Genomic DNA, 13,644 nt, shown 5'->3' on the forward strand with positions numbered 1-13,644 from the left:
GCTTTACCTCTGGTTCCAGCGTTTAAGCTCCAATTATATAATCACTACACTAGTATACATTTTGAACTCGTTATGAACTTGATTCTAGACATGTGCTCATATACTTGGGTTTTTTTTTCTTTTCCTTTTTATTTCCTTTTACTTCTTCTTCCCTTTGAACCTTGCCATTTTAGCTTTCATATAGTTTCGTCATTAGTACTTTGTGTCCTATCTCCATTGCATAACAAATTTTCGTTGGTATTTTTCTCCTGGAACCTGAGTTTACAAGCTTTGCTTTTGCGGTTCCATAATATTTTACGTGTTATGGAGAATTGTCTTATTTACTTATGTATGTTGACACACTTTCTATTTATGTCCCGCTTTATATAACATTTTGTATTTTGCTTGTTTGAATTTTTTTCTTTTACTTAGTATATGTATAGATGTCAAGTGAAATATGAAAATAAACGTGCTGGAACTGTTCACTGTGTCTATAGAGTGTAAGATCAGTGGAGTTTCAGTTATTGAATTCAATTGAATATGATGATCTATAGCTTCCTACATATCAATCTTATATTTTCATGCACATTGTTGTCAATTATAATGCATTACATATAATAATCCTGAAATTATATTGTGTATAGTTAGCTTTGCTTCATTTCACGGGGTTTACCGTGGCATATTATGAGTAAACGATTTCTAATTTTATTGACTATTTCAGTTCAATTAACTCGGCACTATCATCGTAATCATGAATACAGTGGCAATTTATGTTGACAGGTCGCGAACGTCTTGAGTGATTGAAGTACTGCTTGTACCTTGATTCTGAACAAATAAGGACTTTAGACTCCACGCATTATGATCAATAACATAATAACGTTCGGCAATTCCGTCGTCTGATCAATTATACGGCACGCGAGACAACCGTGTTTGCAGTATCCATGGTGATATTCATTATCAATATATTTCAGCTGCTTATGTGCCATAACAACCGCGATCGTATAGCTCTGAATCGTGCGCCTGCCAACAGTGATAGCAGCTCGCGTGTAAGCAAGGAGCTTGGTATATACGCTATATAGTCGCATGCTGAGTTTAATTTCATTCGGTTGTGTGTCGCGTTTTGTCGTTGGTATTTGACATTTTGAGCCGTGCTGTGGCAGACACGGGGATTTTAGGATGTTGTAGACGCCCTATTTTTCGACATCATGATTAAGACGTTGCTGCCGAGGGGAGGTAGGTATTTTATAAAATCTTTATTATCTCTTGTCATCTCCCTTTCTTACACTCTGAGAATAATGTTATGACTGCACGGATAATCACCTCTAGAGATTTCCTCTGTCTGCTTTCTATGGTTAGATTGCGCGTCTAGTATTGTTATTTGTAACGCTAGTATTTAGTGCCTCGCAAGTGATTTAATACTCCAAGTGGTCGACATGATAGGAAACGAATAGATGGGCTCTTTAATAATCTGAATTTCCTTTCGCATTCTATCCATCGTCATTCCCACCTCCTCATCATTATCATACACTATTATCATAACTACCATCGTCGGCATTATCGTTTTCTTTCTGTCCTCTTCTGCTGTTCTCCTTGGTAACCAGCATCATCGTCATCATTGTCACCACCATCGTTTTGATAATTATGTTTCTTCTTTTCCTTCTCATAAGACTAAGCTGGCTCACTCGTGATTAAAGCCTTTCCAGAAGGTCTCCTTCCTTTCATCTCACCATCGCTATGTTGGTCTCTCATGTTCTTTATAGCTCAGTGCCACTTCGACCTCCATTTCTTCCGTTTCCACCTGCTCCGCAAAGCGATGCCTCCCCCCTCCCCCCTCTTTCCTCTGCGTGTAGCCAAACACCATGGCAACTTTGTCAGTCATTAGATATGCTGCTGCCTCAGTATACTCACCGTCTACTTGTGTCGCATCAAATCAGAAATTCGTTGTATGCTAATGGCCGGCAAATTTTAGACAGCTCCTTTGAAATGTACTGCGAAATAGAATGAATATTTAAAAAGAATGTAATTTTTATCGTCTATTTAAAGGACAAGTCCACCTTCATATACATGTGGATTGAATGAATGCAACAATATTAGTAGGACACATCAGTGAAAGTTTGGGGACAATCGGACAATCCGTTCAAAACTCATGAATTTTCAAAATTGCCACTGCTTGATGAGAAGACTACTACAGTGTATGATGTCAACATGCTTACAACGATATAAAGAAAATAAAAAGAGAATTTCACAAAACTTTAATTTTTGAATAAAGTGCACATTTCTTCGACTTCGTACATGCACTAACATATGCTAAGGGTAATATTATTGCCCCTGTCTTCTGAAAGAGAGAAGTCGAGTATTCTTTTGTTATGTGAAAGAAGTGAATTTTTATGTTGAATTTTCTTTATTCTTTCTTTATATCGTTGTACACATGTGACATCACAATTATAGTAGTCTTCTCATCCAGCCGTGCCTGAGGGTCAGAAACTTCAAAAATACATAACTTTTGAACGAATAAGTCCGATTTTCGTCAAACTCTCACTGATGTGTTGTACGTTTGCTGCATTCACTCAAATCACATGTCTATGAAGGTGGACTTGTCCTTTAAAGTTACATTACCCGTTAATGGATTGTAGAAGACAGAACAGCCGTTTTTTAGAGTATTTGCTGATTCGATCAACGAAAGACACAAAAACAGAGCGAAGATGGTTGTAGCAAGGAGAGTTTACAGACTCACCAAAAAAGGAAAAGAAGAATATAAAAGAAGAAAAAGAAGAAGAAGTAGAAAGTGGAGAAAGCATGTTTTGAATGCAGAATTCGTTATATTTTTTTTTTCATCTTGCATTTGAAATCTGTTATGGAATGGAATCCTGGCATGATACTACTACTTTATAATAATAATAAAAGACCTGGGTGAGATAGAGAAATCATTACAGAGTGACATGAGTACTACCGTGCGTGCTTATCGCGCAGTTAGTTTTTGTATGGAATTGATCTATAATATTTTTCACCGGAATTAACAGAACTAAAATAAACTAATTGATCAAAAATATAGATTGCCGCATGAGAGCTCACGATCTCTTTTGTTCACAAGACAAAATTTGTTAACAGTTTAAAATGGTAGGTGGTTGTGCTTTTCAGTTAATTCTAACGTTCATTAGTACCTTAAAAATTGATATTTTGAAGTCGAGGGAAAACAATACAATGCACATATAGCAATTTAGCCTACAATTACATTAAACAAGTGCAGACGATATTAGTATTCTGTTGGCGGAGCACGGACTATGGCAGGTATAGCAGTCGTTTGAAAGAGACGGGTTGACTATTTGACTCATCAACTCCGTCGACTTGACATGCTCGGTTATCAGAATAATGAAACATATAAAGCACATTAAGGTTATAGGAGATTCCACATTTATCATAGTAGATTTTCAAAAAACAAACACGCAAAAAAAAATGACAATAGCAAAACTTGATCGGAAGCAATACAAGTGTTAAAGGACAAAGTACCTACCAGCACTCGTATGCTATCTTTTGGTTCTTTTAGCAACCTCATTGTGTACATAATTACCATCAATATTGTATGTTCAATGAAGTTCTTCTTTGACAATTTTTTTTTGATTACTTAAGTCATATATTCATTATGTATTTGATATGTTTCCTAGATTGTTTAGACTGCTATTTGTGCTATTATATGTATCAATGTAGCCTATATGTTAACACAAAAGTGAAGTGCTGTGGTTCTCGTACAATTGTTTTTGTTATAGATAAACTCAAACTCAAATCTAATTATTATCAGCTTTAGTTCTCCGTTGGGATACTAAAAATAGGCGCGAGCAGACGTAGGCCCTGTCTGTTTAACTGTTGAATAGATTATTAAGATACTACTCCTTTCACAGTTAAGAACTATTTGAGTGAAAAAGACTAATTCACGTAACAGTCGAAAAAAAAAATAGTGTGGTTCTACGTAAACCCAAGACCGTTCTGGTAGTTATGCATGATTATTAACGGCTGAACCATGTCCTATAAAAGGTTAAATAAATGATATCTATGTTGGCATAGACTCGGGGAAAAAAAAGCAACAACAACCCCAAACAAATGATAAGAAACAAATTAGAAGTTCGCCGGAAAAAAAAAGGGGGGGGGCGACCACAAAACGCAACCCGTGAGATTAGCGCCGATAATCGGGCAATGAAGTGGGTACCTGATTCCTTTTTTTCGCGTGTGACAGGTGCATGGTCTAGCCACAGAACTCTTAAGAGTTCTGTGGGTCTAGCGTGTTACTCTTGCTGAGTAGATTATTCTGTGATCGATTTTCATATTTGAATAGAATATAATGTTTCTAACAAATTAAAAAAGCAATAATTTTAGGCCAACATTTTATATAATACTTGATTCAGCCAAATAAACCCTTTTATGTACGTTTAGATATTCAAATACTAACATGAAAGCGAACGAGGATGCAATTTTGCTGCTAATTGATTGGTCGGCGTTGTGTGTACATACACGAGCCCAGCAACTGATAGCGGCACCTAACAACGCGCAACGAAAAGGGGCTACGTGGATCAGTAGTTCTATTTTACCGTATTTTCATTTATTCAGTCATTATTGCACACTTTCACTGATAATTTGGGAATGCAGTGGAATCTGAATAAGGGAATCAAGGCAGGCTCCTGCTCCTGAAGTCGTGTGATAAACATATACCACGCATTCTGAGACTTTAGTCGAGAGTAAACGCTCCCCTGGCAGTTGTTTTCCACCCGGATCCAGCGGGCGAGGTCACCTACGTGTGTGGGGTGCAACTCTATTGAGGCACTGTGTTGCACGACCATGCTGCTTTTCATGGATGGGGTACTCTGCAGCTGTGCCTGATAGCGGTTGTCACTGCACACATGCACTACCACTGCTGAGTGATACGCTAAGTCGAGTTATCATAGGACTCTGATTTCACCTTGCGATGTTTGCGCTTTGATTCTAAAATAACAGCAGTCATACCAAGGCAAGGACAATGTATGAAATTGATCCAGCAAATGTTCGCTCTCCAAGAGAATTCGAAAGTAAGTCTTTCACAGGAGTCATCTACGTCATAATAAACTCACAACGTAGTTTGTAACTTTGATGACTGCATCTACGCCCTATGGCACTTCCATCAATGTCGGCATCAAAACATTTAACGCTAGTAACCATTTTAAGAGTGGATTCCCCCCCCCCCAAACGTCACTTATAACGTTAGATACCCGTTAGAAATTGTATTGGTGTTGTTGTGACTGTATCTGGTATCAGTGTAAACGAGGAGACCCTAATCACGCTGAATACTATGCCAAATCCAAAGACGTTTGTTTGTGTGTTCATGGTGTTTTTGTTATGTTTTTTGCTTACAATTTTCTTTCTTTCTTTTTTGTTATGTGAAGATTGTCACTTACATTGCATTGGTATTACATGACCTCACAAACAGTTATATCTTGAAGTACAAGTATTTTGTCCTTTTTGTTTTAACTTGTTTTGTCAGAAACGATCATCTGAATTTGATGTAGGCGCCTGCCCTAGGCCTAATCTTTTAGTTGAAATGCAAATGTGCAGTTAGACTGGCATGTACCTTGTCTTAATCATACACAGCCCTGTTGCTTTACACGCAAGTGCGGTGATTTCCATGGCATGACATGGGCCAATCATGTCTTATGCCTGGTATGTGTGTGTAGTCCACATAAATATGGTACACATTACAATCTGTATTTGGACTTCTGCATTTTGTACTTTACAATAGATTTCTACAGACATCAGACAAATCGATGACAAGTTAAGCCTGACCAGACACTATGGGCAACCCGGTATAGCGACAGGACTGTGTATAGTTATGACAAGTTTTATCACTTCTGTGTTAGTACTCAGCAGGGACTTTTTTACTGGTATTGGCACTTGAAAGCTCTCTGAAGTACTTCTTTTTTTTTCATTTCATGTTGACAATTTACAGCCATTAGAACATTATGTGATCATTAATTGCATGCATTTCTCGAATATAAATTGAAATAATTCATGAAGTAGGAACGCTTCTTCACCTCAGCCATGGTATTGTCAAGGGAGAAGAGAGAGAGGGAGAGAGCAGGCATTACAATCAAGATTCTGTGAAACTGCTTCAGGATTGGAGCCACAACAGCAACATTTTTGTTTTTTAACTGAGAAAACATGAGATGCTAAAAATTGAATACATGTGTATTTGTGCAGATCCCAAGTTTGACTTGGGGCCACGGCGGAGTCCCACTACCACTGGGGGAAGGGCTCAGTTGACGTTCGAGGAGATGTCTTCGGTCATCAAGCTCAAACCGCCACCAAAGACAACATGGGAGCCAGACGTCAAGGCAATGATCTCCACCAAGAAGTGGCTGAGTACCTACGGCCTGAGGAGGAACCGCCTAAAGCTAGATCAGATCCTGGGAACCATCGGATTCAAGCATAGCGACGGTGAGTCCAAGACTGTTTGGGTACTCTCGAAATATTTACAAAGTGTGATAGGCTTGAATAGTTGATCATGTCACCAATAAAAGAGAAATACAGAGTGGACTTTGCAAGCAAGCTATTTGTATCAACATTCAAGGTTTGGTTTATTCTTTTTTTTTTGGGGGGGGGGGGAGGAGGAAACTGGAATTTTAGTGGATATTTTTCATAATCTTGCACTTGCCAACATCTTATGCGTGATAATCATATTATATTCATCAGGTGTAAAATGCAAAATGAATTGTAAGGTTTCTTTTAAGCTGTTTTCCTGTTGCTTATGTAATTCCAATATCTCAATAAAAAAAGAAAAAAAAGAATTAGTTTGATAGTGCACAACAATAAGACCAACAGGGCAAACATGTTGATAGAAATTATCTAAAAGGGTTAAGATTCATGAATGGTGATGAGGAGGAGAAGCATTACTCTATTAGCAGTAACAATATTGTAATGATATATTATTATGAAGATGATAGTTAACTGCTTCTTGGGGGAAAAAGAGGAAGAAATTTTTAAGTATTTGATGTTTGATATTACAGTGTATATTCATCTGTTGCATTTTCCAACATTTCAGTTGGCAATGTAATCAATGCATTTTAAATTCCCTATAAAATGTTCATAGTCAGTAGTCTTGAGAAACAGAGAAATTACAAATGTAAGTGTATTTATTGCATTACTTTTCAGACAACTTTGGAGGCAGTTGCCATACCAGATATTGCCAATATATGTATAATATTAATGCTAGCTGTTCAGCAAAAAAACTAACAAACAAACAAAACACACAAAAAGCAAGCAAACAAACAACAACATAAAAATAAATTTGATTGTGCATATTGGTTAGATTCCATCTCCATTGTAGGATGTTAATACAAAAGCGATTTATAAGTACATGGAGCATTGCAAATGATAAATGTAAATGGCAAATAATGCTGGGCACATTAAGTTTGAATTTGAAATTTTCTTTATGGATGCTGGAATAGTAGGTGCCAACAGTTACAGCATGAATATTTGAGTGTTGAAAGTGCAACTGGTTCATACAATTGTATTATATACCAATGCAAATTGAAGCTGTTTTGAAAGCCACAGCATACGTATTTACAGAAAGGATTAGCTTTGCTTGTGTGCTGAGCTTAGTTCCACACGAGGCAGAATAGAGAACAGAGCCAAGAGTCTAGATTTCTTTTGTGCTGTTATTGGCATGTGATCTGCATAGTAAACTAAATGACAATTTAATCTGCCTGTCTTTCCCCTGTCTAGACTATGATCGTGCCCTCAAAAAGCCAGTGTGCTCACGGTACGGCGAAGGATTGTTTACCCGGTTTCCAAGGAGAGACGGCAAGATCTACAATGTAAATGTAAGTGTGCCATGGCCCTTCGGCTCTGTTTAAACATATGTTATTTGCATGTTACATTGAATAAGCCATATCAATGTCTAATTAGTTAAAGATGGTCCCCAGAGCAAAATATGAAAAAAAAAAGACTTTTGATTGGAGAGGAATCTTCTTGGTAGTTTAGTTCATTTTGACGTACACTTTTTAGAAAGCTTATAAACCATTTTGTAGGGATAATGTAGACCTTCCAACCATTCTGAATTTGGAGGAAAGAATCTGAATTTTGACCATTCCCAGTTCTTGTTTCAATAGGAGTTACCTATTTTTCTTAACAATTTTACCACACACTGTTATGGGAACTGCTCTTTCATTCTATTGAGCCAAATTTATCCCTATTTTTCAGTCAGAAAGGTTGGGATGTCTGGATAATGACTCAACCATTGAAAATGTCATTTATTTGTTTTGTTTTTTTGTCTTCCTTCATAGATAAAGTAGAAAATCTTTTGAAGATAGGAGAGAAAAAGAAAGGATGCAGTACCTTGTCACAAACATAAGATAGAGGTTTAAAAGGTATGCCTGTGCTTTGACAATTGGTGCAGGTTTATCTATTTGTCAAGCTTTAATGGAGTCTTTTTCCACTCTTCAATTGTGAATGTGCAGGTCAAAGTGAGCAAGGAGAAGATCAAGCAGATCGAAAACAGCCTCCTGCAGGCCATCAACCTGTACAAGCGGCGCATCGACTGGCTGACCAGCGAGAGCCGACGCCTCTTTGGCGTGGTGGAGGAGCACTGTATCTGCATCGTGCTGGACATCAAGACCAAGTCGCCCAACCATTTTGACCACTGCCGCAACGCCATCGTCAAGGTGTTGGAGGACCAGGTATCACAGATTGCCAAGTTCAACCTCATCAGGTGGGTAGCCCTCCCTAAACACCAAAGACAGATGCCAATTGTTAATTTTTTGCTGTGTTTTTTGCATGTGTGTTTTTGTTTTGTTTTTTTTTTGCCAAAAATGCTGCAGTTGTCATTAGATAATAATGTTTTCCCAAACTGCATTACTAAGCATTTTTGTCCCCGCCGAACGAGTTCGAGCAGGGGACTATGAAACGGGCTCCGTACGTGTGTGTGTCCGTCCGTCCGTCCGTCCGTCCGTCCGTCCGTCCATCCGTGTGTCCGTGTGTGCGTCCGTGTGTGATCAAAATCTTCAATTTGCTACTTCTCTGTCATTTATGAGCCAATTTTGATTCTGTTTGCTTTATATGATAGCACTACATGGGAGCTTTGAAACTTCTACACAGAATTTTAGTCGTGACCTTTGACCTTGACCTTTGACCTATATTGTACATTTTGCTACAAAATGCTACTCCTTCGCCATTTCTAACCCGATTTCGATTCCGTTTGCTTTATATGATGGCACTAGGTGAGGGCTTCAAAACTTCTACACAGAATTTTGACCTTTGACTTCTTTGACCTTTGACCTTGATTTTTGACCTATATTGTACATTTTGCTACAAAATGCTACTCCTTCGCCATTTCTAACCCGATTTCGATTCCGTTTGCTTTATGTGATGGCACTAGGTGAGGGCTTCAAAACTTCTACACAGAATTTTGACCTTTGCCTTCTTTGACCTTTGACCTTGATTTTTGACCTATATTGTACATTTTGCTGCGAAATGCTACTCCTTCGCCATTTCTAACCCAATTTTGATTCCGTTTGCTTTATGTGATGGCACTAGGTGAGGGCTTCAAAACTTCTACACAGAATTTTGACCTTTGCCTTCTTTGACCTTTGACCTTGATTGTTGACCTATATTGTACATTTTGCTACAAAATGCTACTCCTTCGCCATTTCTAACCCGATTTCGATTCCGTTTGCTTTATGTGATGGCACTAGGTGAGGGCTTCAAAACTTCTACACAGAATTTTGACCTTTGCCTTCTTTGACCTTTGACCTTGATTTTTGACCTGTATTGTACATTGGCTACAAAATGCTACTCCTTCGCCATTTCTAACCCGATTTCGATTCCGCTTGCTTTATGTGATGGCACTAGGTGAGGGCTTCAAAACTTTACACAGAATTTTGACCTTTGCCTTCTTTGACCTTTGACCTTGATTTTTGACCTGTATTGTACATTGGCTATAAAATGCTACTCCTTCGCCATTTCTAACCCAATTTCGATTCCGTTTGCTTTATGTGATGGCACTAGGTGAGGGCTTCAAAACTTTTACACAGAATTTTGACCTTTGACATCTTTGACCTTTGACCTTGATTTTTTACCTATATTGCACATTTTGCTACAAAATGCTACTTCCGGCGGGGACATATATTACGCACCGCGTAATTTCTACTTTTCCTTGTTATTGGAGAAAAGGTAAAAAAATACACCTTCTCAGCCCTCAGAATACTGCAATACTGTTAAAATTGTTGACATCCCTGCAAAGACAGGGTATGGTAACTAAAACTTTCATTTATATATCTTGAATGTACAATGTACCAGTAATGTTAACAGCTCATTTTTACTTATTAGTAGTAGTAGTAAAACATGCTGACTCAATCACTGAGCAAATGTGAATGTATCTAAGGATAAAGTCATTCATCTGTGTTTAAAGAGAAAATGAATGAAATCATTTTCACAAAAGAAACAGATGATTTGAAATTCATGCCAAATATTCACAAAATAGCAAAGAAAAAAAAAGGGGACAAGAAAACCAGAGAAATGAATGTTGAGATGTGAGTAAATCATCAAAAGTACTAGTGTCTTGGCACCTGTAAATTGCAGTCAGTGTCGTGTAACTATTTCCTTCCATTTGTATAAGATGCTAACAAAGCACAAAGAGATATTAACTGTCTGGAAAAAAAAAAATTATCTGTGTAATGGGTGATGCATCAAGACATAATCTCTGAAATATAATTTGAGGAAAATTGTTTGGAATGGGTAAGATAAACACCATAAAAAAGAAAAAAAAACTTTGCAAGGATTATTTACTTAGATGCTACAGTCAAGTGACTAAGATATTTGTAGCCAGGCAACTAATGTGAGGAGACAATGACAATCAATTGCCCAAAGATTTTCATGAGATTTGTTCAGATCTGGGTGAAATGATCTTAAACTGTTGTATACATGTATATTCTTATGGTTTCCATTTAAAGGGGAATTCTAGTCCAGTTGAAAGTAGGTACATAAAGAAAGAGTACCACTTTACTAGCACAGTAGTGAAAATTTGATCAAAATCAGATGAAAATTTGGGAAGTTGTGAGCTGATGATATCATCATCAGCTTACAAAAACTGGCAAAAATTCAATTCTGCTTTAAAAAAGTGTGAAACATTCTGTTACTTCTCATTGAATAACTTTGAAGTAATGATCAGTCAGATATTCATATTTGAGACTGGGGAATAATTGCTTTTGAATAAACATATTAACAACTAGAAATATCAAGAGTTTAGGTACAAGCTATATGGCAAGTTGCGAGGCGATGACATCGCCATCTCACTGATTTGCATATTCATATTGTGGAAATTGGTGAAAATTCCAGTTTAGAACTTTCCATTTTCTTCCAAGTTTGGTCAAATTTTCACTCATTTTTTTCAGAGTAAATCTTAACTGGTGAAGCATAACTTTCAAACCTTTGAGTATACAATTCCTTAAAGAGTGTACTCAATTTTCACTTATCACAGGGCTGCTCAAGACATGGTGGTCTTTCAGAAGCATGCCGTCCCAGTGACCAGAGACTCCTTAAATGAAGCTATGGAGTGGGTGCGTGGGTTGGACAGCGTGGCTGCCACGACGGAGACCAGCGCCTGTGAGGGGGTACTCAAGGCTTTCACCGACAGAAATGTAAGTTTCATGTTACACTTCTCTTTTAAAGCAAGATCATAAGAAATCTCCATTTTGCCCCCCCCCCCCCCCCAAAAAAAAAAAAAGGAGGCAGTGAAAAAACATTGCAGTAAATGTTGCACACACCATCCACTGTGTCCAACGAGTATTTCAAGACTTCACTAGGCTTGGTATTTCTTGCAGTTTTCTCACAGTTTTGATGACAAAGGTGAAACTATAGGGCTCAAATGAGGATCAAGCTCAATTGAGAATTACATTTTAGATGTGTTTGTGTGTACCTGTGTGTGTGTCTCTCTATCTCTCTCTCTCATTTGCTCTTTCTCGCTCTGCTTTCTCTTATTCATTCTTTAGGTCTTATGTAACTATTGGCTAGTGCCATCAGCCATGTTGTGATCTGCCTATTGGTCCCGTGAGGACAATACGTGAGCAAATAGATCACCAGATCACTGGTATTTAGCTCATCCGAAGATATTTACATGCATATCAGAATCACCAAATTTACCCAGGTGTACTACAAGGCAGTCCAGCAGTTCTATCTTATAGACAGAGCTTTTGATACCCTGGATAAGACTGTTTTGTGTTCAAATTCTAGCCTGCAGTAGTGTGGAACAGTGATCCCGTCACAGTCTGTGGCACATACCCCCACTGTGCATTGTCCTTAACAGACCAATAGAAAGATGGCAACATGGCTGGCGTTAGCTAATCGCATTATGTATATGTATAAGGGTAATTTTTCCCTAGTTAGGTCTTTGACAATAAAATGTTTCTTGTTTTGTTTTGTTTTTTAAATCTTTTTTTTTTTTGGGGGGGGGGGGGGGGAGGGAGGGGAGGTGCTCAGGTTCAGTTTGATTAGATTGGGGGTGGGGAACAGATTAGATAACAACTGCAAACATTCACTCTATTTGCATGAGCTTCTGTGCGTCCCGCCGCAGCAAAGGAGATGTCTTAATCATAAAGCAAATTTTTAGAGAAAATTATTGAATTGTTCACAATACAAAGATATCAACAAGAAAACACACCAGAGAAATGTACAAGCCGTTTTTCAAGCGTCTGTCTGGTGTACGTACAGAGTCTTGGAACAGATGAGTGAGAGGAAACAAAAAAAAAGGAACAACAAAAAAGGGTGTTTCAATAAGTTTTCATAGACGGTTATTTGGGTAGATGCAGTGTAAAAAAACAAAACCCTGTTCACACACTCTCTGTGCACCAACCTGCCTACAGCAAGCAGTAGGGCCTACAGTGTCTGCATCTACATTGTAGCCACTGTGTGTACCATGTAGGAGCCTCCTTTATATAAATATTGCTCCCTCCTAAATGCGTAACATCTGTTTTCAAAAGAAGAAACACCAATACAGAGAGCTATTTGACACAGGCCATTGATTTTCCCCAGTCGCTTTTCACAAGCACAATGGCTCCCAAGGCCCTGTTTGAGGCGCAGACCCGCTCCTTCTCCAAGGCCCCTTGTTTCCTCTTGGCCACACACAAACTCTCCCATGCATTGTGACAGCCTTCCCCTCACAATGCAGCTACGTGCGCTGAGGCGTGACTGATTCAACCAGGTGATCTGAATATTGATCACCACCGGCAGGCACTTTGTATGGAATAATGTGTGCGGTCTACCGTATACTTGTATAGTTGACATTTTCCTCCAGTCAAAACCTTCTGTGACACTTGAGGGGGAGGGGTGCTACCATCAGCTTTTCCAAACAGTTCTGGAAAATTGAGACTGGAGCTTTGTTGCCATGGTTACCAGACAGGCACAACACAATTTATGTTCCCAACATGGTAATGTAATCAAGAAATCACATTTTCGCTGCTAGCGTGTGATACACAGATGGATGCACAAAGGTACTTGAGAAATCGATTCTGGAGCCAGGTGAAGCTGTGGAAAATTCCTCCTCTCAACCTCTTGAGGATGATCTGATTTTGCCTTTACATCCATTTTCCATAATAAACACCTCCCCTATTAAATTGAACTTTAGACTAGTCTTCAGTGGGCTTTTATGATGCT

General features: G+C 38.4%; 1 protein-coding gene across 1 annotated transcript in view; it reads left to right on the forward strand.

The window, feature by feature from the left end:
- Positions 1-4,929: 4,929 nt before the first annotated feature.
- LOC139744364 (von Willebrand factor A domain-containing protein 3B-like) overlaps positions 4,930-13,644 on the forward strand; it is a 120,670-nt gene continuing 111,955 nt past the window's right edge. Inside the window, exons 1-5 of the mRNA XM_071654804.1 lie at positions 4,930-5,033; positions 6,199-6,435; positions 7,723-7,820; positions 8,457-8,707; positions 11,474-11,633. Coding sequence (XP_071510905.1) covers positions 4,985-5,033; positions 6,199-6,435; positions 7,723-7,820; positions 8,457-8,707; positions 11,474-11,633 — 795 coding nt within the window. The 5' untranslated portion in view covers positions 4,930-4,984. The remainder of the gene's footprint in view (positions 5,034-6,198; positions 6,436-7,722; positions 7,821-8,456; positions 8,708-11,473; positions 11,634-13,644) is intronic.

Source organism: Diadema antillarum, unplaced genomic scaffold (genome assembly GCF_040938485.1).
Source record: "Diadema antillarum isolate AM-2024a unplaced genomic scaffold, OU_Dant_1.0 seq00001165_RagTag, whole genome shotgun sequence".
NCBI classification, from domain to species: domain Eukaryota; kingdom Metazoa; phylum Echinodermata; class Echinoidea; order Diadematoida; family Diadematidae; genus Diadema; species Diadema antillarum.